The sequence below is a fragment of the Labrus bergylta genome, chromosome 5 (genome assembly GCF_963930695.1).
Source record: "Labrus bergylta chromosome 5, fLabBer1.1, whole genome shotgun sequence".
Taxonomy (NCBI): domain Eukaryota; kingdom Metazoa; phylum Chordata; class Actinopteri; order Labriformes; family Labridae; genus Labrus; species Labrus bergylta.
The window spans coordinates 19711502-19736347 of NC_089199.1; the positions used below are offsets into that span (position 1 = coordinate 19711502).

The 24846-nt window shown below is 42.1% G+C and overlaps 1 protein-coding gene across 4 annotated transcripts in view; it reads right to left on the reverse strand.

The window, feature by feature from the left end:
• Positions 1 to 24846, reverse strand: part of ephb2b (eph receptor B2b) — a 165250-nt gene that overhangs the window by 104948 nt on the left and 35456 nt on the right. For all 4 annotated transcript variants that reach the window (XM_020643414.3, XM_020643413.3, XM_065955069.1 and 1 more), the window contains exon 2: positions 808 to 887. In XM_020643414.3, the coding sequence (XP_020499070.1) occupies positions 808 to 887 (80 nt within the window). The remainder of the gene's footprint in view (positions 1 to 807; positions 888 to 24846) is intronic.

Here is a 24846-nt window from a genome sequence, read left to right on the forward strand (position 1 = left end):
TACAACATTTTTTCTCTATTTTGGACTCGTTCTAAGGAGCCTAAATCTTGTGGTGGGGGAAAAAAAAAACGTGGAGTAGACTGAGACTCTGGTTTTGGCTGGCTCTAAGTGGGCCTGGCTCACATGTGGCTGGGAGGAACCGATGCCCTGGCAAACCCTGTGGAAAGACCGTGCATCAAACACCGACAGGGCCCATATAACACGTAGCATCTAGCCTGGCATGTGAACAATCACAGTTAGGTTTAAGTGTTTAGAGTTTCCTTTGTGACTGTTTACCTTGAACCAGAGAGTTTAGAGCAAGATAAATGTTTTTCTTAAATGATCATTTATTTAACGTAAAAGAAAATTAGAGTAGGTGGAACTTGGTTATATTTTTTGTGGAGTTGTCTGCACCTCTGGGTCTTCAAGCAAAAAAAAGTTTTCTTCTTAAAACATCTTTTTTATGATGTGGATATACTGAACAATCCTTTTATTGTCTTCTAATTGGTTCCATCTATCTCTACAGTTGGGGGTTTTTTTGCAGGGGGTTTAGCTCACTCGGGGGGGCAGTCCGGGCTCCCGAGTTGATCCTTGACCTTAAAGTGTGAAACCAAAACACAGACCGAAATAAAGCTTCACAGGCGGCTGAGCAAATTTACACATTAGCTGCACTTTTTACATCCAACAAAAGCGAGGGTCGCCACACACCTCATCTTTGTCTGAACTAAAAAAGGTCGGGAAATGACTTCCAATTATGGTTTTACTTAAGTAATAATTCAATTAAATTCCAATTATCAGGAGTAGATTATAGGAGAGCAGGCCACTTACGCTGTTGTCACTGGACCCTGACACGGGGTAGACCGTCCAGCCGAGCTCCGCGGTGGCTGTAGTCGAGTCCATGAGCGTCTCTGTGGAAAGAAGTGAGGAGAGACGGAGGTCAGATAATCTCATGACAAAAAGAAAATGTCTCTGCGGCTAAGAGGAAACCACTCGAGTAACACAAACATTTCAAGGATTACTGTTAGCTCTGGCAAAAGTGAGAAAATTGTGAAATGAACACCCAAAAATTCCCAGAGACTGAGGGGAAAAAACTTCACATTTTTGTCCAACCAACAACTGATGCCTAGCTGAATACTTAAAAAAAATAGACAAATTACACACATAAAGGAAACTGGTTTCTAGTCATTTTCCCCATTTATTTATTTTTCTTCTTTTTACATTTCTTTGTCTTGTAATGCTGAGATGTCACCTTGACTCCCTTAAGTTTTAATGGACAACTTTATCTGTATCCTTCATTTCATATTATCACACATGCACTCCTGAAAGTTTCTAGGGTTACCCTGAGAGGAGTCTCAGGAGTAAAGACGATGAAGAAGATGAAGATGATGTTAAAAGAACAAACCAAAAGGTGACAGACAAAGAAACAGAGTCCGATGCTGCGATGAGAATTTCTGTCTTTTGTATCAAAGCTATGTGTCCATCAACAATAGAGAGGAGAAGAACTGATCACAACACAATAAAGCAGTTTCATGACGTGTCTCACAGATGACTGGAGTAGATCCTGAAGTCATTACGTGTATGGAAGTTGCACTGTTTTTTCCCCATTAGCATGTTTTGTGTTTTTTCTAACCCTAACCCTAAAATTAAAGGTGGGGAAAAGATCAATTGATGTAAAAATCGAGATTCTTATCTTCTGAGATTTTAAATGGATTAATTACTTCCAAAAATCAAAACAGAAATGGCTAATCATCCACTGCCTGCTAAGTGCTAAGGCTAGCTCTGTAACTCAGAAGAATGCCAAATGGAGCAGCAAGAAATTTGGCTAGTCTCGCAGATGACTGGAGTAGATCCTGAAGTATTTAAAACTAGACTTTGAATCATGAATCATGAATCCAGAATTGTTTTGAATCGAAAAGAGATCCTCAATCGAATCTTGACCCCAAGAATGAAAAATCGAATTGAATCGTGAGACACCAAAAAGTTCCCTGTCCTGTTGAAAATGTACTCTGTATCAACCAATCCCTGAGCCTACAGTAGGTATCAGGATCTTTTTTATAAGGGCATATAAAAATGAAAAATGTATGTTATTTGCTCTCAATGTATACTGAGACATGATTGGTCAACACTATTCAGACTTCAAACCGAGACCAAAAAAAGAAAAAACACCTGGCACTTAAAGATTCCTGCACACACTCTGCATTCATAAGCAGATATCTTTTTAAAGCCATTTGCTTAAAGTCTGCTGACCAGCATTGATGCGATCTGTGCGTAAAGGTTTGGAGAGATTCCTAAGGTCAGCAGAAATGTGTCATCATCCGTATGACTTTAAGGGAAAACAACAAGCTGGAAAAGTAAATCTCCATGGTGCAGAGTAGAGGCCACCCTACATCCCCAGGATTAACTGGTGGAGAGGAACACCTCTGGTAATTGGGGTCAAAGAAAAATGTGCTTCCTGTCTGTCATGAGGTCCTCTGTGCCACACATTCCTCTGACCTGACTGTCCGTCACACGCCCACTGAAGCGTCCATACTGTCACCCTCTGTCCCTCGTCCTCTCCACCCTCTGTACTCATGACCCTCCTCTCCGTCTCGGCTCGGCTTCTCTCTGCTCCAACAGAGGACGCGTATCATAAATTTCTCCTGCTGACGAGACCTCTGTCAGTCCTGTACTTATCTCGTGTTGAGCTGCAGCAGATGGAGGGAGCATTCGTCAGGTTCGAGGCGTCAGCTGTGACTCCAAAATGCCACAGAGGGATTTAGAACCCCCCCCCCCCTTCACAAACATAGCAAGTGAGCTTAGCATGAGTCGCATTGTTCACAGCGGCAGCTCTTCATTAATGCCGAGATATGAACTGAAGTGAATTGGTTTTGCTAGTGTAGGTTATTTGAATTCCTGGTGTTAAAAATCTAACAGAGGCTCTAAACTCAGATTATCACTTAAAATGTCTTAAAGAAATGACAGGTATTACAGGTTATAATGAGTGCTCACATCAAAGAGAGTGGATTTAAAGTTTCGCCAACTCTTGCCATGAGCCCAGTTCTGTACGAGCTTGCTGAAAAAATGTGCTTGAAACAGTTGAATTGCACGTTTCTCCGAGCATCTACAAAAACATGAGTGAAGATAAACTTGCTGCTGAAACCTTGATCCATGACTTTAAACAGCTATAGTTAGCAGTTAGCACGGATACTCCATATTTTTCATTACATTATTAATTTTACTCCCACCGATATCTAATTAAAGCCAATTGCAATCCTGCTGTGCAAAAACTTCTGTGGAAAAAAAGTGCAGTACAGTAACAAGTGAATTTCCCCTGTGGGGATCAATAAAGCCGCTCTTATCTCATCTTCAGTATATTATGTTATCTTGTCTTCTCTAAACAGTGGCTCTTAAGCGTTATTAAAGGCTGTTAATGAACTCAAGTCTCCTCTTTACACTACAGAAATGACTGCACAACAAACTGGCAGCAGAAAATAGACAGCAGTGGATGACACCCAAAACCATTAAAAATCCAAACTTTGGGTGTAAACAGCTTTGGCGTGATTATTCTGATGATTTCTTCTCGGAATTTATCACATTATTTGCAACGTTTATGTGATATGTGATTTGTTATAAGATTTATTTTTGGGCCTCTTGTGCCTTTAATTGAGAGACAGGACAGTGGATAGAGTCGGAAATCAGGAAGAGAGAGAGTGGGGAATGACATGCGGGAAGGGAGCCACAGGCTGGAGTTGAACCAGGGCCGCCCGCTTGGAGGAGCATAGCCTCCACACATGGGGCACGCGCACTAACCACTGCCCCACCACCCCACCAGCGCCCCATCTGATGATATTATCACACCAAAGTCAAACCAAATGTGAAAACCGAATTTGAAAAAAAGGTATGCAGCAATATTTCAAATTTGGATCAAATGTCATTTAAGTTAATAGGGAATCATGGATTTGGGTTTAAATATAGAAACGAGTTGAAAGTTAATAGATTGAAGGAAATCAAAAGAGAGAGGATCTAACGTTTCCTCTCTCAGGATTGGATTTAACTCTCACTGGGTGTGCAGCTCTGTTCCAGCTTGCAGGATATTTAAGAGACTTCCAGTTGTTTCATGACCCTGCGTTCCTTTTGATTCCTACTCAACAGAAAGCCACATCTCTAATTAACAAGACTCCACACACACACACACACACACACACACACACACACAGGTTTATTTCACGGCTTTCTGCTGACTGTCTGCTTCTCACCAATAATACCAGATTTCACATCCTATTCAGCGATCACAGAGGCCAAATCGTATAATTAGGCAGATGAGGCTGCAATTGAGCAGCTATTGATAACCTCGTGTGTGAGTCAGAGCTGAGCAGCCTACATGGGTGTTAGGAAGTGAAATGGTAATTATCCCTCATAATGATAACGATAATTAGTGGAGGAGTAAAGTGAGAATAATGAACCCCCTCTGTGGAGGTTCAAGGAGCGTTGGAGGGGGGGAGCAAATTTCTCCAGGAATGTTAACACGGTCTGGGTGACACCGAGCCGTCTAACCTTTCAATGTCTGTCTTTTTTTTTTTCTTCTGTCTATAGCTACAAAACCCTTCTCTGCTTTCATGTCTCTCTCTCTGCTCCTTATTTTAACAACTCGTTCCGACACTTTTCGACTCCTTCTCACCTCCGTCTTGCCCTTCCCTTTCATGCGCCGTCTCTCCGCTGCTATCGAGCCGGACAAGCGCTCCCTCACTCTGAAAGACTGATCACTTTTGTTCCTCCTGCTGTCTACACTTCAGTCCGGGCAGACACACCGATTCATTACTTCCCGCCGGGCAGAGCAGCACATAGCTCACCGCTGTCAGACACCGCCTGCTTCTCGGTGTGAACCTCCAGCCGAGATAGAGCAGGGCTGCTCAGCACGACATGTCGGCTATTAATCAGGAGGAGGAGGAGAGCGTGCCGAGGATCTCGACCGAACGCAGGAAATGACTTGTTTTTGTTTTCTCTGGAAAGTGGATGTTTTCAATGCAATCATTTAAATGTTGTCACTCATGGGCCTGACAGCGACGACATCTGAGAAAGTTGTTTTGGTTGTGCAGACACAGTTGTTGTGTCACGGTTCAATTGACAAGCTCATTTTAAGTCAACTTTCAGAGTGTCACAGAATATATTAGATGACATGAGTGTCTGTCAGTTAGTTTCAAGTAAATAAACCGTATTGCAAAGTGTGATTTCAACACAAGTTGGAGGTAAAGGTTTCACTTTCGGCATAGCTTTAGTCCTGCATTAATCATTGGAAAACAGTCAAATCACTTTGACCACCTCACCTCTCTGCTGGATATAAAGGAGAAAGTCTTATGTCTTTCTTTCTGGTTTAAATTGTGATTTCATGTCAGCAAATATTCATGCATGTTCATGACATGAGGTCAACTAGTCAGTAAAGTGAATCCAATGCTCACTAATCTCAATTGTTTTTTTTTAGCAAAAGTGTTTCCATATCCCAATAATCCTCAACCTTAAAAAAACACCTTGCATGCAGGTAAAACCTTTTTTTGGACAATCTATTGAGTTTTGACCATTTCCATAAAGCTTTTCTGATGCAATAATTAGTACAATGAAATATGTTCCTGGATACAGGACTACTTTCTAAAAGGTGACAAAGGTCGCAACCTGTAGACAGTTTAAAACATGGTGTCAGTGATGTCACCCACATGTCTCTGGAGAGGCGTTAAGTAGTCCAGCAATATTGGAAATGCTATCTCAGAATAATTTTTGGTCAATCTAGCAGAAGGCAAAGAGGTGGAGATGAGGCGGGCCTTTAATTTCCTGACAAACAGGGACAACGCGTCCACTTGTCAGTCAGACCAGCCACGCCCTTAAATGCAACTCATAGCCTTAATATAATCAAAGCATCAGTTTTTAGCATATTGGCTTCATTTTTCAACATCCGAGGTTGCCGCTGTGGCGCTAAATACTGTAATGCTTAAAACTATATTACCACACCAATTATGTATTTACTGTGTGTTGCCTGATTTCTCCTTCAAAGAGAAGATTCTGTGTAAAAGAAGGCATCTTGTGCCATTTCAAACCATTCAGCCTGCTTACTTTGCTTCTTCTACGAGTGACTGGAGTGTTTCGCTTGTTGTGTTTTCAAGGACGAAAAAAAGGTCTTTTGCATCGTCTGACTAGCTGTGAGTCTTTGCACCTTTTTATTACAGAATAGCTGAAGTCTAAAGATGTGCTATTTTCAGTGTTTGAATAAAATAACTGAGATTTTTACTAGTGCAAAAAAGATTATTACAGATATCAAAAGCCTGGTGAAAACATGGTGAATATTGATGCTTTTATTATTTTCTCCTGTTTCCTGTTTGCAATACTTTGAGTTCACTCAAAGTATTTGATGAGCCATTCAATTCAACCTTGTTACTTTAGGTGTGGTTCAATATCGTCTTTTAAAGAGACAGTCATTTGTAACTCGTGTCCTACTTCCAAAAATATGTGGAATGTTTTTGTTTATGCCACAAAACAAATCCAACAGTGACTCTTACTGTCTTTGATGTTTTATTAAAACGATTATGGAGCTGGTTCTTTGTCATAAGCAGCGCTCTGTGGATCCCTCTTTGTCTCCCTCTGGATATTGGACATCCAGAGCTTTGAAATGTGATGACAAACTGCAGCCTCTCCATTTCCCACTTGTCGCGTGAAGTGTCTCTGTGTTTTATTTGTGTGGCGATGGAGAGTGATGCGTAAAGTGTTTAAACTGCAGAGCTCATGGGAAAGTGGTCTCCTGGTCAACGGCAACAGCGATACTTCACCGCGAAAAAAAACGATCAAAAGGAATGCTTTTAAATTTGGAAGATTAATGTGCAAGCCTTGAATAAATTTCATTATTATTAATAGAAGAGATTATTAACAATAAACCAGTGAATAATTCAAGCTCTTGTGTCGTTTCTCTCTTCTTCTTTTTTTTAAACCTGATACCCTCCACTGTGAAGGGTGCGATGAATATGCAATGAGACCCGGGATTCTAAGAAAAGCCGACGAGGCTGAGAGTGCTTCCTCCGACACTTCCTGAGACTAAGGAGAGAGTTTAGTGCTGATCTGAGAGAGAGCTCTCCACTGAGGGGCCGTCTGAAGTGACAGGCGGAGGGAGACGAGACGGAGAGGGGGGGGGGGGGGGCTGTGCTACTACAACAACACTCTTCTTTTCTAAGAGGGGTCAATGCTGCATCTCGGCTTTCTAAAGAAAGCAACAGCATTTCCAATGAGGGATACAGAGAAGAAGCTGTTCACAGGAGAGACATTTCAGCTCAAACAAGCAGAGAGTGTGAAAATAAACAGTTTACACACACACACACACACACACACACACACACACAGACAAAGACTTCAGACTGGAAGTTATTTACAAGCCACTGTGTGTTGTTGAGTTATTAAATGAACACTCTCAATACTCAAGTGCTCTCATTACTTTATGTATACATATTTGGTTATAAACAGAATAAATATAAAATAAAGTCTTTAGACACGGACCTCCCGACGCATCGCTATGTTTACTGGGATGTGCCTCTCATCAGTACAGTGGATGTGTAGGACAGCAGTCTTTAAACCCCCCGTTCTGAATGACAGGACATGTGATGGTAGCATGTGAGCTGTCTACAAGTCTTAACAGCCAGTTTGCGCTTTCCTCAAACATGCATTTCCCTCTCGTCGCTTTAGTTCTCCGTGCTTGTGGCTTCTACTCCAGCTTGAAACAAACGCCATCAGCTCACAGAAGAATTCTCCTTCCAAAAAAAACATTACTGTCGGTCATCATCTTAGTTAGCGGTCTAATTTTCTCTGCTCTATTCTGCAGGTGCTAACAACGCTAGCAAATTACAATGCAAAAAAAAAAAAAGACTGCCTGTGGTCTGTCTCTGATGGTTTCTCCTTTTGCACCAAAAAGCATCAAACTAGTATCTATGTGATACACACCTTTAACACCACATATCTTTTACACTACACTACACTGATTGTTGTTTCATTCAGAGCCATGCCAATAATGTCAAAGTAAACGTGGTCTGCCATTGCAAAAGAAGCTATTTGACATTGTCTTATAAAAACATGAACAAATATTTTCACTCAGATTTTTGTGGTTTTCAAAAAAAGAGACTCTCAACCTTCATATAATGGATCTGTTTTTTTGTGTTTTTCAGGCCAATCTCCCAGAGGCTGTACATACAGTGTATCAGTCACTTTCTCTGCACAAGGCATCTGATTGTGGTTTCCTTATTCATCTTTCCTGCCAGCCTGTTTCTCAACATTTGCATTTGGCTTACGATGATGACTGACCATGCACTCCTTATCGGAAGGGCAATGATTCAGGGGTCTGACAGACAGATGGGAAATCATTTTGAGTCAAAAGACAGATTTCTGCAGTCTGATGATGGGTGGAAATGTTCTCTTCCACCATGACTAATCTCTCAAACACACCTTCCAACCTCGTACACCTTTACCCCAGGGGGTTGAACGCAGCACGTGCGGCTTACCAAACATTTTTATGTCCATCATGAGTACATACATGCTGGCACAGGCGTATTTAATCATCCTGTTAAATGCCCAATGAGATATTTCCCATTCCCATTTTTTTTCCCTCAGCGGGAAGAATCTGATTCAACAATTTGCTTTGCAGCTTCTTGCATCATTATTGAGGAAAAATCCTGCATAAATTCCTTTGACATTGCAGATCCAGACAGAATCAAAGGCAATTTTCTAACAAACTTGCCTATATTAAGGGCCTGTGGTTTTAATGAGTGCATTTGGAAGAAGAAACTGACCTCCAAAGCAGCGTGAAGCAGCTCAGAGGCATGACATCTTTTTCACCAGCAGACCTGCCGTTTCTGCCCGCTTTGCAACAAACGCTTCAACATTAAATTTAACCACATATGGTGCCTTTAAAGGTTTGCAATCATTTCAGCAAAAAGGGCTAAAAGAACATCCAAACACATTCCCTAAAAAAAAAGCAATGCTGCTGGGTTAAATCAGTTTAAGCACTGCTGCGGAAGGGGGGGCATGTGCATTAGCTTGAATTTCACTAAACACCTTAAATCAAAGTATTTGATGGCAAATGTGGGAAGATTGTGGTATGCCGTGCAGTCGAAGAGTAACATGAGCAAGCTGTTCATTTCGCTTAAAACAGAACCCTATATAGAGGACCCGGCAAGGAAATCTGCCCAGATTAAGGGGCAAGGCATTGATATACCCCTGAGGGATCTGCTGCAAGTGCAGAAACATGATTCATAGCTTTAATGATGGACAGGGCTACTGTACGGCCCGCTGGAAAGAATAACAGTCTGTTTCATTTAGAGGGAAGAGAGTGGAAGGAGCTGCTGGTCCAGAGAAACTCAGCTCAACTTATCTGTCAGCACAAGCTGGGCCCATTAAGGGTCCAGCGGAGCTCCCACCACTGTCAGAGAGCAGCATATCCCATGTGTTAAATGAATTCTTAATCCCACTTTTACAATGAAACAGGGGCTTTGTGGACCATGTGGCACTGGCTCAAACCCCAGAAGTGTCTTTTTTTTTCCTGTTTTGAAGAGCCAGAGGCAGACTGGCGAGCAGCCCTGGGTATCTGAGACGCTGCTTGGTGTGTCATTGGTGAGACATCGCCCTGTCAGGGAGATTTATGTAGTGTGGAGGCCATTGTTGGGACCTGAAAAGGCAGGTTTGGAGAACTGAGGATGATGATGATGTAGGTGTTTCTTGGAGCGATGAGGTGGAGCTCAAAGTTCAGCCCCACCTCATCAAGCCTGCAGAGCCGAGCGTTTTCCAAGGCAACGAGAGATGAGGGAGGAAGCAGACGGTTGACTTTGGCAGAGGACGGTGCATCGGGGAAATACAGTACCACACACACAAACAGTAACGCGCAGAGAGCAGAGCACTCTCAGAGTAACTGTTGACAGAATGATACAGCATGGCGTTTCTAGGGGCCTCAGGCAGGATGTACGACAGTAATCCCGACACAGACGAGCTGTGTTATCAGTCAGTAGAACTTAAGTTGTCAGCGAGGCCAAGGGGCAACAGCCTAAAACAAATGTAGGGGACAAAAAACTACAACGTGATGTATAACTGAGAAGCTGTCAAGTCCTACATTTGGACTGTAACTGTATGTGTGTCTGAGATTTCACCTATAGAGAGTTGCATTGTGGGTTGTTTGTGCCCTTAAAAGTCTTTGGTTTCGATGAGGAATGTGTTTTGCTTTGACTTAAAGTATCACAGGGAAACTTTTCAAATATTAATACTATGAAAGGGGTGGGTATCTTTTCAGAGATTCAAAGCAAATGATGGTCTTAAGGGCTCAGTTAATTACAAAATTAAGATTTTCATATAATAAACATTTGATCACAAACAATTATGATACGAGCATAAAAACATAAAAACATTTAAGTATTTTCTCCTCAATCACCACTCGCAAGTAAGTTGTCAAAATGTCCGGTAATACCATACAATGTTTTTGTGCATTTTGTGCAGTGTTAAGGAGTTTCCTACATTTGTTGGAAATTAAAAACAAGACGTTAATCAAATATTGGGAACCTAAGAATTGTATTTTTGTGGCCATGGTGTTGAAACAGGTATGAATGTCTGATTTCCATGACAACCTTTCTCACAAATTGTAGCTTGGAAAACTGATACTTAGACTTTCAACTTCTTTATATCCATCTGACAGGACGTGTTTTAACTGTGGGGCTCTTTTCTACTCGTTATCATCTCTGACTCAGTTGATATGATGTTGTATGTGTTGCTTTTATTCATGATTTAGTCATTGCTTAACAATTATATTTGTTGGCATTTGTTTTTTTGCTTTTTATTTTTTTTTTGGGGGGGGTTCCTCCTGCAGTTTGTAAGCTTAGTTTTGAAGGGTTTTACTTTCTAAACTTTATTCTATGTAACTATGTGGGTTAATGCATCAGTTGCTATGACGATTACCACACCTCTTCATTCATGAAATTGTCATACAAACACATTTTTGTTAAAATGTTACGATAGAAGTTAACCGATGAGCTAGCAGGAACGATTCTACATTAAAACACTCTCATCCAAGGAAGGCTGCAAGTCATTATTTTAACTTTTCAGTGACTGTCACTGTCTTATGTCACACATTATTACAACATCCCATTGTCATGCCAATCATGTGAAAGTAGAGCTTTTCTTTCCGTACTTCAGATGTGTTTTTACTATTAGGGGCACCTGAAGGTCTATCATTAGCGTGGTTTCAGCGTGAAAACCTAGTCAGGTCTTGAGTGACACCATATTTTATGGCAGAGAGACATCAATGTAAGCAGTAAATTGTGAGCAGGGAACGGTCACCTGGCCTATCCTGAGCTGTCTGAAAGAAACCTGGCTAATAACACAAGCTAGAGGATTTATATGTACACTTTCCATATTTCCCAAAATCCGTGACAACCCAGTGAGACCTGTTTAACACATCAGAACGTACGAGTCTGCAGTGGAAAACTCTGTAAAAAGAGGCTCCCATATTTTTATAAGCAGAGGCGGAGGAGAGCTTACGTATGACTCAAAAAAAGAGGCCGAGGAAGTGACATTCATCTCACTGTCCAATCGTTTTAAGTGCAGCGTGAGCACCATGTTTTCCACATACGAGTGGGGTGGAAATACCTGCAGCAAAGTTTAGACAGGGCGTACGAATCACTTCACATCAAAGTGACAGCTTTTCAGATACCACTGCTAATTGACTTGATGGAAATAATCACGGCGAGCCCTCCCACGCCTTGCCTACGAGCCATTAGTTAAAAGTGGATGATTAAGAATTGTTCACAGCTCATGCGAGAACATGAAGGAATCCTTTATTTCACGGATGTGTGGTCGCTGGCATCACATGAGGGAATTCCTTCCTATTCCGTTAGCCTCTTTCTATTTCCAATCTTTCTCTTATTCTTCGTCTTTTTCCATCGCTCCCCTCGCTCCTTGATTAGGCAGTGCAGGTAATAATCAGAGCTCTACAGGCCCTGCAGGAGCAGTAAGACCATGATACGCTTGTATTACCCCAAAAGACAAGATGTTCCCCCCAGCTCAAAAAACACTCAACTGGAAGTGTGGGAGCAAAGGGACCCATTTCACCTCCTAATTTGTGCTACATGAGATGATGTCTGTGGTAGTCAAGGGAGCAGATCTCCATGCCAACGGATTTGATTGGCAGCTCTGGTATATTGTGGGTTTCATGAGGAGATGGGCGAAACCAACTGAAAAATGATGCAAGAAAAAGCTCTTATGAGAAGGAGTGTGCAAAAAACTACCTCAAAAGACGATCTTGATCAAATTGTATGTTCATCAAAATGATATTGGACAGATTTACTCTATTTATCAAACAGCCTATAGAGAAATAAAAAGGAGTGTTAGGTCATGTTTACTTCCTCCTGCAAAGATCTGTCGGTAAAGAAAGTACAACCTCCTATGGCGGATCAGGTGCATAAAGACTTTGCCCCACTACTCTGTTGCCGTGCGTTACGCAGTAGGAATCCTGAATCTAAGAGGACAGACCTCAGTAAATTCAGCTTGTGGTAAACACTATAAAAACAAAAAAAGCTCATAAGAACAAGCTGAGGAAAAGTAAGCAGCAGCTCGGCTTGCAGCCTCCCAGGATATTCTGTGTCCATTTAAGAGTGTCTTATTTTCCGTCATACTGCCCTCTTTGGACATGAATAAGGTAGAGACTGTTGGCTTTCACAAGAGTGTGACTTTGGCTTGAAAAAGGAGCAGTGTATATTCAGTAATGTGTAAGTGTGTGTGCATTAGTGTCAGTGAGGATTTGTGTGAAAGATAGTCTCCTCTTTTTATTGTGACGGCCTGTCCTTGTTCGGCTGATAAAAAAGGATTCACCCCCCTCCCCGCTTGATTTCCAGCCAAACTGCATCCTCTGAGATAATGTGCGCCAAGTCGAGTCATTAAAAGTCTGACAAACAAATCCACTTTATGAGCTATTCTACATCCTTTTAAAAGATCCTTTCATCCTCGCAGAGATCCTTTAAAAACCTGCAGTAAATTCCTGCTCTGAGGCCCGTGGTTCTTGTCATTTGAAGTTTGGAGATAAGGCTGAACTGTTGACCTACGAGCACTGCGGCTACCCGGGCAGAGAAGTATTTTGGTTGGAGACTATAAAACATCAATCAACGACATGTTCAGTGATGTTTAAGTCTTCCAGTGGATGTGTAAATCTCCACTCATAGAAACAAAGACTGTAACTGTACGGACATGGATGTGATGAGTTTATTCATTTATTTTAAGTCTGAGACCTCGACACAGGAATGAAAGGAAACCATGTCGAGCATATTTGTAAATGTGGTTTTATGTTTTCAGAGAGAAATCCCAAAACATTATAACTGTAGATATTCCTGACCGCAAAACCACCAAATACAAAAAGATTTATCCTCATTAAGGGTAAAATGTTTCTCATTGTAAATGGTAAATTACGGATACAGTTTATGATGAAATATGCAACAGCAGCCACCTATTCTCCACAGAGACATGTACAAGCCCTATCTGTCCTGACAGAATCAGAGAACCAATATATTACAATGTGAGTCTAAATGAAAATTATTCAGATGAAAAGAAATTAAATAATATTTCCCGGCACCCTGCGATGCCCTACAGCAATCTGCCTCACCTAGAAGAATCACAAAAAGGAAATGTGCAAGATAGCCGTTTCCTGTATTACATTAATCAAAGAGGGAATACTCACTTTTATGACTAATTCCATGTCTCAAAGTTGTCTGGCGTCAAATGAACAGATCTCCAGCAACCTTTTCACTGAATAGGACGATGTATTGAATGAAATGCAATGTTTGCATATCACATAACTGTATGTTGGTTGCCCTGAATAGAGCTACAGTTCTAGAGTTGAGAATCCAGTCTATGTATCAATAAGGACGATGATTTTAGGAAAGGAAAAGGTGGGATCAGTGCATCTGTATAAAATATCAATGGAAAAAACACTTAATAATTGCAGTTAAGTTCTCGCTGACCCAGTTTAAGATCTTATATACTGAACAGGTGAGGCAGCATGTTAATAAAAACATCTTTTAATCACTCTCTCCCTGAGACACTGAGTTATTCTTTAAAATGTGGCTCGATTTCAACTCTTTAACTGATAACTCTTCCAGTTGCTCAAGTTAAGACATTTCAACAATTTTACAAGATTTATTCACACACAGCTGCTGTAAATCACGACTAAAGACAGCAGGATGTTCCAGCCAAATTTGTTGAGCACGTCAGCTTTCATCAAACAAATCTATCATGAACTCTTTCTTTTCTTTCACTTCACATTTAGTATCTGGGTCACGTACTCGGGGAGAGAGTAAAAAAGGTCCTCAGCCTTTCCTTGTGTTTAATGATAAATGTGAGTCATTTGGAGCTGTGAATGTTTCACTAAATCTAAATAAATGAGGAGCTGTTTGCTGCTGCACCGCTGTGTGTGTATTTGTCCCTACTTATCATTAAAGCTATCCGGGACGCAAACAAGGATCCATCACCTCACTTATTGTAAAGACTTTTAGTTCTGAAATCATCAACCTATGGAAGTCAAGCTGTAAGAGAGTCGCCGATGCAGTCAGGAAACTTTTAACCAGCTTCAGTGATACATCAGAAATCTTACTCCACTCATTCAACGGCTTTAGTTCTGTATGAATGAACAAAGGCATGTTTCTTGTTGGGTTAGCTCCTTACACACAATCATTCATTCACAGATACACGGTCATGCTTTGACACATCCCTATTCATTACTGCCTATGATTATTAGATGAGTGTACTGAACATGGTTTGTATTTACAGAGCTTCACCTTGAACTAAACTGCTTAGAGGAAGCAATTCCTAAGGAATGAAAATACTAAATACAATGAACCTTTTCTCCTTCTGACTAATTGAATACAGTCTGTAACCGCAGTTCAAGCCTGTAAGGACCCACCACAAATTCCTGCATGAAATCCTGACCTGAATTTCTGATGTTTTTGCAACCAATCAGATTCATTGAATTAAAAATGGTGCAGTTTGGACCTCCGATGGTACGAAACAAGTGACAGAATAAAGAGAAGGACACTTCATAGTCTATTTGACCCTTTTTTTTTTTTTCCAGTCACATGTTCGCGACCCACTGAAAACCGTTCCACGACCCACTTTTGGGTCCCGACCCACCAGTTGAGAACCACTGGTCTATAATGTGTTGATGAAAAATATGGCTTAATTGCAATGTTTTTCGTTAAAGGTAAAGTGTGTAACAAGGAATTTTATGCTGCAGATAAGCCGTCGTCTACAAATCTTGTTCTCTAGTTGTAAGAAAACATGTTTGCTAAAGACCCAAACAAAAGTCACTTCATCAGGATTGTTTATTCAAATTACTATATCTACCAATCCTTATCAATCTTAGTCCTAATATCAAAACACTTTGACTTTTTTCATATATTGTGCAGGCCAAACTATAACAGGAATCTTATGAGGTGATTGGTAACCGGCCTCTTCTTTCAAAAGATCGAAACCATCATGGCCTCAAAATAGCCTAATTTTCTCATCATCATTTTGACCTGCTGATGTAAACTAGCTCTGACCTCACTAATGCATCAAATGGCAACATTTATGTTTAACACTGTACATGGTCTCTTTACAAATGAAGTAAAAATAATTTTTAAAAAAATGTCTAAAATCGACAAATATCTATGCAAATGTAGAAAAAAAATGCTGCTCGCACATTTTGGTTTTCATCAAGGGACACATTGTATTTGCAATCATAAAGAGTTATTATTTTCTAATGGTAACAGAGCTGAAGTCAAAAGTTGGCGTGCTATAAAGAATTCCATGTGTGTTAATGTGCAGCGTGATCTGACAGCGAGTGTGTACATCTCTTACAGCCTTTCACCACCGCTGTGATTAAAGAAAAGTCGACTTGGCATGCAGCCTGTTAAATTAAACTTGCCAAACATTTGATTGACACTGACAACACCTGAATGCCTCCAAGAAAAAAAAAAAACACCTGTGAATCAACAAATAAACGAAACACACCCTGAGCAAAGAACCTGACATCCCTGAATAATTCACATCAGTCACTCAACCATGTCTGCAGATGAGCTTTGGTTGTTTTTGTTTTTTTGCCCTCTTCTAATGACTGTTTTTCTCTTCTGTTTGCAGGTACAACACTTCCTGCCTGTGTGTCATGCGGAGGAATTTCCACAGCGTTATTGATGTGTGCGAGCAGCTCAGGGGTCAAACTAGGGGAGTTGATCTCTCGCCAGTCGATGCCGCCTGTCTGCCAAGAAAAGTCATCAGATCAGAGTTGTTTTTTTTTTCCTCCCCTGCGTCTGGGCAGACATCTCAGCCCCCCTACTGCACACATACACACAAGCTCATCCACCTCGGCGACCTCCTGCTAGTTAATCAGTGCTGAGATGTACTTAGCCAACATATTTTCTCACTTCTCTGTCACTTGATGTTAGGGGCAGAATAATACTTAAGACAAGAGGCTTTAAATTATGCACGCACATTAAAAAAGCTTGGAGGCAGGTGGAGGAGAAAGACGGGAAAACGCGTTGCAGGGGATGAACAATTTGCAATGAAATAATGCCGTTCCAGATGATACAGTGTTATCATCTGAAGGAGGGAGGCTAGATGTACGTGTGTAATGACGTGAATTAATGGGAACCTCTATGTGTGTTTTACAACGCCTGCAGTCATGTAGAAATGGTAAAAGAGGAGTAATGATTTATTCTCACTTAGCAGAGCAGCAGACACCATGTCTGGCCTTCTCTCTTTTCCTAATTTATCTGTCCTACTCTTCTGTCCCCATCCTACCTCCTTTGGTCCATCTCTCCTCGTTTGACTTTTTTTTTTGTTTTAAACGCCTTACAAACCTGTTTTCTTTTTCTTTTTTTCCTCCCAGATTTTGTTCTATTTCTTTCAAAAAAAAACACATATTCTTGTTCCAGACTCCACACTCCTCGAAGCTAATCGTGCCATCGCTCAAAAATTGCTGGTGTGTTTGTTCATAGTTCTCTACATTTTCCATGTGATATTTTAGTTCTCCCAGATCTTGTGAACTCTCATATTTGATGCAAGAACAAGGCGCAAATGAAATGCAGCATGCACAGATGCTGTTGGATAGTAGCTTTGGTATAATGTCTGTGCTTTTACAGCATTTTGATGCAGTTAGCCTCAGATTTATTGGCACCAGTTTACTTCCAGATATTTGTTGGATTCAGGAGAAACATGTTGCAAACATTGTGTAGAGCAGGAAGAACTACAGGAAGAATAGAGAGTTATGACTAATACTCTATCTTTTGACTGTTGTTTATTTATCCCACTTCATATTGTTACAGCAATACTGAACAATTTTTATCACACATTGAGTTCTTTCTCATATTGTGCAGGCTTAATCTCCACTCACCTCTCTCCTCACATCTTTGCCGAAAACTCATATTGTTTCTTCCCTGCCACCCACTTGCATCGCTTTATTACCCTTTCGAAAAAAAAAAAAAAAACGTTTTCAGCTCTTATCCCCTGTACTCCTTGACCCGAGGAGGAGGCGAGTGTGACTCCTAACAGCCGTGACGCTTTAACCATCAGCACCGCTCTAAGTCCCCATCCTGCCTCTCCGGATGGGGACCACACATTTCACGGAAGAAGAACGAGGAGAGGGGGGGGAATCACGCGGGAGGTAAAGCGAGTTGGTGTTTCATTCCTGGCTGGTGAGCTCGCTCCTCTACCTCTCTGACTTTGGAAGAGTTATGTGTTGGGGGGGGGGGGGGGGGGGGGGGGGGGGGGGTCCTGACCCTCTGGAGGTCTATAAAGCAGAGAGTGGGAGGCAGTGGAGAAGGCACTAACCCCGGCCATATGCCTGCCTGCTGCACTGCTGGGACCATTACGGGACCATTACAGCATCCAGTATCACAGACACACAGCAACAAGAGGCCTGAGAGTAACCCGAATATCACTTACAGTACAGGCACCCCAAAGCTCTGCAATCAACATCCTCTTAATCACAGACTCAACGGCACAATGGAAATTGTGTTGGGCGATCATTAAGGCACCTACAGGAAACCATGTTAGTCAAAGTAACATACGCTGGCAGATATTGGATAGCAGTGGAGCTACAAACACAGAGCTAATGGTTTCATGGTGGTCAGCTGTGAATGAGTGGAGGACAGAAACTGAATGGGAGCAAAAGAGGGAAATATGGAGGGGACTTCCTCCCTGACTGTTAATGTAGAAATACAAAAATAATGTTGAACCCAAGCTTCATTTATAGTCTACACCCTTCATCTCAAACCAGGGCTATTCAGACCAAAATAAACTGTTTTAAAAGTTTGTTTTTATCTTGAGTCTTTTGGGACAAACATTATGTGAAGTGGCAATTACTTGAAATACTGAGCATGCAACGAAAACATTCAGAGAGTTTTCCAAGCAGACACATCAATTCTTTTTTTATTTGTGGGGAACTCTGCAGCAAAAGAAAACTTTTCTCTGTGTCCATTTCATTTGTTTTTAATTTTTTATACCTTGACACTCAAAAGAAAGTGCACAAAAAGCAGAAGAAAGGAATTTTTGGCTCACCCTGCTTGACTTTCTAATCTTGCACAACACAATGTGCTGGGTCAGCTCTCACTAAACTCAAGATCTTTGGCTTTGAGAGTTATGGTGTGCACTGCTGGAACGCTGTTTTTTTTTTTGTGCAGTTAAAGGCACAACAAGTGGCCTTGTGTAGCGTTATGCGGGGAACAGGAAGGTCTAGACCAGGTCTGGTTAACCCTTTAACTGCCAGTAAACCCAGATAAATGTTTGTGTTACAACCTGCGAGGTAAACAAACCGTGTCTGGCTCAAGTGAAGTCCTGAGATGTGTTGTGGTCCTCTGAGGAATGTAAAGTCCTTCACTGCCGTGAAACACAGAGCCCTCCATCTGTTTGTTTTGTAGCCATTACAGCCACTTAGCCTGACAGAGCACTCTGTTCCCCTTATCTCCTGAACGGCTAAAAATGTTTGCTGCGTCTGGTCGACCTTGGGTTTAACTCCTATAACCTCCTGTGACACAGATCAAAGACGGATTGCTTTTGAGCGAGTGACTGTATAAATAAAGGGGGCGGCAAACTTCTGTGAGTGGCTTCATGGTTTTACTCTAACAGGGAAGAGACAAAGGACATATTCTAGCACTGAGGGCCAACTCTGACAGGTGAGCACAGGAGGAAGATGTCCAAACAGGGAAAGAAAAAGCTAAACATAGTAAGGAAGGAAGGATGGAAATTTGACTCTCTCTCCATTTTTCTCTGTGCTTGGTAAGTGGTCAGCAGTGTGCTCCTGAGGTGTGATGTGCAGCATGACATTAAGAGCAAGAGATGACTCCCCCCCCCATGTTGAGATAGCACTGTGTCTTGCAGGAGCAAGAAGGGGAAGCTGGTTATCACAGAGGGGTGTAAAACCTGTTGAGTTACAAGGCCACAGACAAGAGTTATCTCACCATACAGGTATTCAAGGCTCTGTAACACCACAGAAAGGTCTGACATCCTCTCTAAACAATAACGTCTGTGTTGCATTGCAGTCAGCGGGGGCAGAGTCTGGATCGCTCCTTTCTGGTTCACTCTTGGCCGTGGTGTTAAAAACAAAATCTCAAATCTCATTCTGGAGTTCAAAACAGAGAGAAAACAAGATGAAGATTGTTAAATCTCATCTGACGGGAGTGTTTTGTTGGTGGTAACCAGCAAAACATTTGATCTGCTTTATCCAATGAAGTTCTTCTATTCCACTCTCATTCCTAAGATGTTACACATTAGGCCTCATGTGTGAGAGAGGGGGGGGGGGGGGGACTTCTGCAAAACCTGTCTCTTCCCTGAACACTGATAGTTAGAGAGTGTGCAGAAGATCAGGTTCAGGTTGAAATAAGTGGAAGGGTTTTCCTTTACGTCTTGGAAATTACACATCATAATAAGCTGTCAAAGCCTTTATGCAAATCAAATCTGTGATTCCAGAGCTTTGAAAAGTTTGATCATTAAAAAACAAAGATTGAATCATAACATCGGGGCAGCAGTAGCTCAGGGACTTGGCATGGGAACTGGAGGGTCAACGGTTCAAGTCCTGGTCTGACCAAAGTATGGAATTGGGAATAGTTGCTGCAAAAGTGCAAGGCAAGGCAAGGCAAGGCACTGAACCCCAAACCTGCTCTTTTTTTGTGCAGCCCCTGCACTCTAAAATCTCTCCATTAGTAGCTGATTTTTTTCTTTTTTCTTTTCTTCTCGCTTTTATTTGTGTCCCCGCTTTTCATGCTGTGAGCTCGACGTCACTGTAAAGGAGGGAAACCTCAGTGTCTTTCGAGTTAAAATAAAGGTTTTGAATGAGTGCCTGTCCATATGCTCCTCTTTGTGCATGTGTGTGTGTGTGTGTGTTTGTGTGTGTGTGTGTGTGTGTGTGTGTGTGTGTGTGTGTGTGTGTGTGTGTGTGTGTGTGTGTGTGTGTGTGTGTGTGTGTGTGTGTGTGTGTGTGTGTGTGTGTGTGTGTGTGTGTGTGTGTGTGTGTGTGTGTGTGTGTGTGTGTGTGTGTGTATGTGTGTGTAGCATGTTCCAAAACAGAGTCAAAAAAATGAATTTCCCCTTAGGGATTAATAAAGTACGTCTTCTTCTCCTTGTAACACATGATTATTGAACATTTTTGACAAGCTTGCTGAATACTGACTTTGGAATAAAGAGATTGGTCAAACTCTCATTCCCACTGAGCACACTGAACGCCTCTTTCTGCACCGTGTAACTTTGGAGTGGTCACAATCTCCCAGGAGAAGTACAGCATCGCTTTCTGGCAGAATGCCATGAAGGCAAACACCTATCACGATCTGTTTGAGCTTGCTTTTCTCAGTGTCGACCTCTCGGCAGATGCCAAGGGACTGGAGGAGATGCTGAGCGGTAAGAGACAAAGACGGTGACCGAGCAAGAGGCCAAACAAGAGTTACAACTTAAGACTGAGGAGAGAAATAAACTCACTCAAAAACGATGAAGGTGGAAAAAAAACACAGAACCTGCATTTTGTTACCTCATACAAAGTAAATGTATCCATTAAAAAGCCATTAGAGATAAGAGGAGGAGGAGTATCACACATCTGAAGCAGCTAACACAAATATTTCTTGTTCCATCTCAACTGGAAATACTTTGCTGTGTTGTTCAGGGACAGAAGAGACTTTCTGTTCGTACAGTTGTAAGTTGAGTCTTAAAGGCCATTTTGTGTGTTTGTGTGTAAAAGTCAGAGAAGCGGTTTGTGTGTATACATCTGTTTCTTTTCAGTAAGAAAACTCTTTCAACAGCCTTCACAAAGCCTGGTGATAAAAGGGCATCAACAGGTGGCAGGAACGGAGGAACACTGAGGACCTGAAACTGAAATGCTGGAGAGGCTTTCAAACTCGAATGAAGAAGAGCAGACGTGGGAAAGGAGAGGAACCAAATGATGGATGGATAGATAAACAGATAGATTGAAAGATGATAAGAGCGCAGCCCTGAGCCGGCTGAAGCACACACAGAGACTGATTCAAAGGCATGATGAACCGTTGGCATGCTAATCAAGCCTGTTTGAGGCCGCGGGCCGGGTGAGAAGCAGGGTGTAAGAGGTTGCTTCGCAGGCCGTCATTTGCCAGCATTCAGCTCCCATCAATATCAGGAGCGATTAATGAGGGGCTGAGGGGAGAGCAGGCAGAGGGCAGAGAGGACAGGGGGGGGGGGGGGGGGGGGGGCAACGGCCAGGTGTCGGAGGAGGCACAGAATGGGAATAAAGAGGGCGCGGGCAGTGATCCGCGAGGAATTCAAGCCAAGCAGCAACAAGAGGTGGGGGGGGGAGCTCTGCACAAAGTGCCCATTAAGAAGCTGCAGTTAGTTAGTTAACTTTTCTGACACTTTTAGAACTTGTACAAGTTTATAAAAACATACTAAACAAGAATATTTGTGTTACAAAAACAAGGTTTTTATTTTTTAATTATAGTTTTCATGTAAACGTTGGTTTTACAGCATAAACCGGCTTAATGTCTGTTCACTCCTTTGCTGAGACTAGATCCAACTGTGATAAATACAAGTCTGTTTGCAATGTTCCCATTGAAATACTAAAAAGTACTATATTAAAAAAAACAACCAAGTGCAAGTCCAAATGTTGTTATACTTTCAACATTTGTCTCAACAGGGAGATCCCAGTCTTGCTGTGTTTTGTAAAAGTGTACCAAAGTACCATTTCAAAACAAATTGAAGCAGGTGATAGACGTTTGTTTTATGTTGTTTTCAGGTAAAATAAAGGCTCTGTATTTAAGCTCATGACTTAGGAGGGTTATGTAAGTGTGGACGTGAGACAGACATGAGAGGGCTAAAAGCAGGGGAAGTGAAGGCTTCATGTGCGTGTGAGTGTGTGTCTGTGTGAGGCCCTTGAATGTTTGGGGACCGAGGTTTAACGGCTGAAATCACGCTTCGACCTTGAATGCTGCCCCTCCCCCCTCAGAGGAAAAGGTCACAGTGTGGATGACAAAGGGTCGTGCTCTTTTAGGCATCTGCGAGGCTTCAGGGTTGTGTTTTATTGTCGATCGTGCCTGTCGTTCATGTGGGTGGCCGCGATGAGTGTGTGTACATTTAGGTGTGCGAATTGAGCGGGTGAGTATGTGCGGGCTGTTAGTGCATGTGTCGAGTTGATGCGTGTCTGTGTGTTGGCACAACATAGAGGCATTAGGGTGTAGTGGTTTAGCATGTGTGTGCGAGGGAAAAGTGTAGGCCTGGGGGAGCAGGGATTTAAGGGGAGACCGCCCCACAGTCCCCCCCCTTCGTGCACAGACTCGCCGGTTCATGTGACCGCTGGTTCTCACAGGGGCACTGGGCAGTCTGAAACAAGGGGGCAGCGTGTTAGGGCCGCATGCCTGTTTCTTTGTTTGTGCCGGGTGCCTCTCTGCTGAATGCAAGCGGACGAATCAATCCTGAAACATCAGCATCAACACACAAACAGCACACAAACGGGACAGAGGCCGCTCTGTGTCGGCTTGTCTCTGGGAACCGACTCAACAGCAGCGCAGAGTATTTCCTCCTCATTTATCTGTCTGTATGCCTCCTCTGTCTCTGGCTCTCCATTTGTCTGCTTCTCGTGGCAGCAGGAGAAAGAAAAAGCATGTCTCTCTCTTTTTTTCTCATTCTCTCTCAACTGTTCTCAGTTTACTCAAAGCAGGTTGTAAATCCCACAACAACTGAAAAAAAAAAAAAAAGGTATTGCATGTATGAAAAAAAAAAATGGGCAGAAAAAAAGGGGGGTGCAGGGATACTCGTGCTCATTTGATATCCTCCGATTACATCTCTGGTGCTGCGCCCGGCAGTTGCATTCCTTCCGTGACAAAGTGTAAAGAAAGCAAGAGAGCAGTATTTCAAGACCTATAATATTGCCCAGGGTCGCATAAAATCCTTATGATATGTGTTATTAAAGTAAATGTTAACAAAGCAGACCGACTAGGAAAACACTCTGATGTAAAATCCAGCAGCAGGGAAAGCAGTCGGGGAAGAAAAACACACCTACAAATCCTTAAATGCAAGAGCTAGTCTGCAGGAATCAGTGAATCAGTCTTCTTCTAAAGGGCAATGAGGTGATAGCTGTTAAGGATTAATGTCGATCATTTACTCTCTAAGCCACAGAGCTATCAGAGATCCAAACTAGAGAACTGGCTTACTTTAAGACACATGTATCCTGCGGTTTTTTTACTACATTTCAGAAAGCCACAAAATGATCTGAAACACAAGCCAAAACCAATGACAGCTAATTCTTTCATATTTTCATCCACCACAAGCTTAAAGATATCACGGATCGGTCAAGACAGGTCCCCATACACTGGCTCCTGATTTCTCCGGAGAATTAGCGTGTTGCTTTGCCAGTTATCACAAGGTCAGCTTCCGCCATCAGCTAAATTAAAGTAAATAAATAGTCGGGGATTCTGGCATAAACTCCTTTGGAAATAAATGCCACCGCAGCTGTGAGAAAACTGCATGACACAAAGGTCGCCTTGATTTCCAGACAGCTCAGTGATTCCCAAGGGTGGGGACTGGGCCTGGTGAGGACAGTGTTGGGAGGTGGAAGGAGGGAAGGGAGGGACAGACTGTTGCATCGGGTGCCTCTTTCCCCGGTGACCTGAAAGTGTTAGGGCCTCGAAAAAACCAGCCCCATTCCCCACATTCACACGAGGGCTAAAAGGTTAATTGAACCTCTGTGCTGGGCCTTCCTCTGTGTAATTTACTGTGATTAATGCATGAAGGTTACTGTCAGACTCATTTACTAATTGTCCAGAGCAGTACGTAATTAACCACATCTGCAAAAAAAAAAGGTGTCTACAACTGTACAGAACACTGGAGCTGTGTCCAGACGTGCAATTTAATCAAAACCAGGGCCGAGCAATAAAACTCAACATGGAATCGATAAGGATGATAAGCTTTGGAAATATTCTGCCTGATATCAGTGGACGTCACGGCCTTTCCCACAGGGGACGTAATCGTAATAAAAGCCTCTCAATCTGCTGTTTTTTAGCGTACATGGCACAATTCCAAAAAATATGTTTTTACATAACTGTCACATGTAAGATCTTTGTTGTTTAAACTTCTAACTTTTAACCAGATGGAGGACTTTTGAATTTGGACACCTGAAGTCATGAACAAAAAAAAGCTAAGCCAATGTTAGTGGCAGCTCAGCTCGCAGTAAACCGGGGTCTCGCCTTAGAGCGTCTACAGAGATTCATGATACTGCTTGATTCAGGATTTTTTACCTTTTAATTCACCTCATCTACTTGATTTAGAGCATTTTTTGAAAATTTAAATTGTAGAAACCGCTGAAGATTGACACTGGTGGAATCCAGACCTAAAGACTTTGGTAATTTCAGCTCA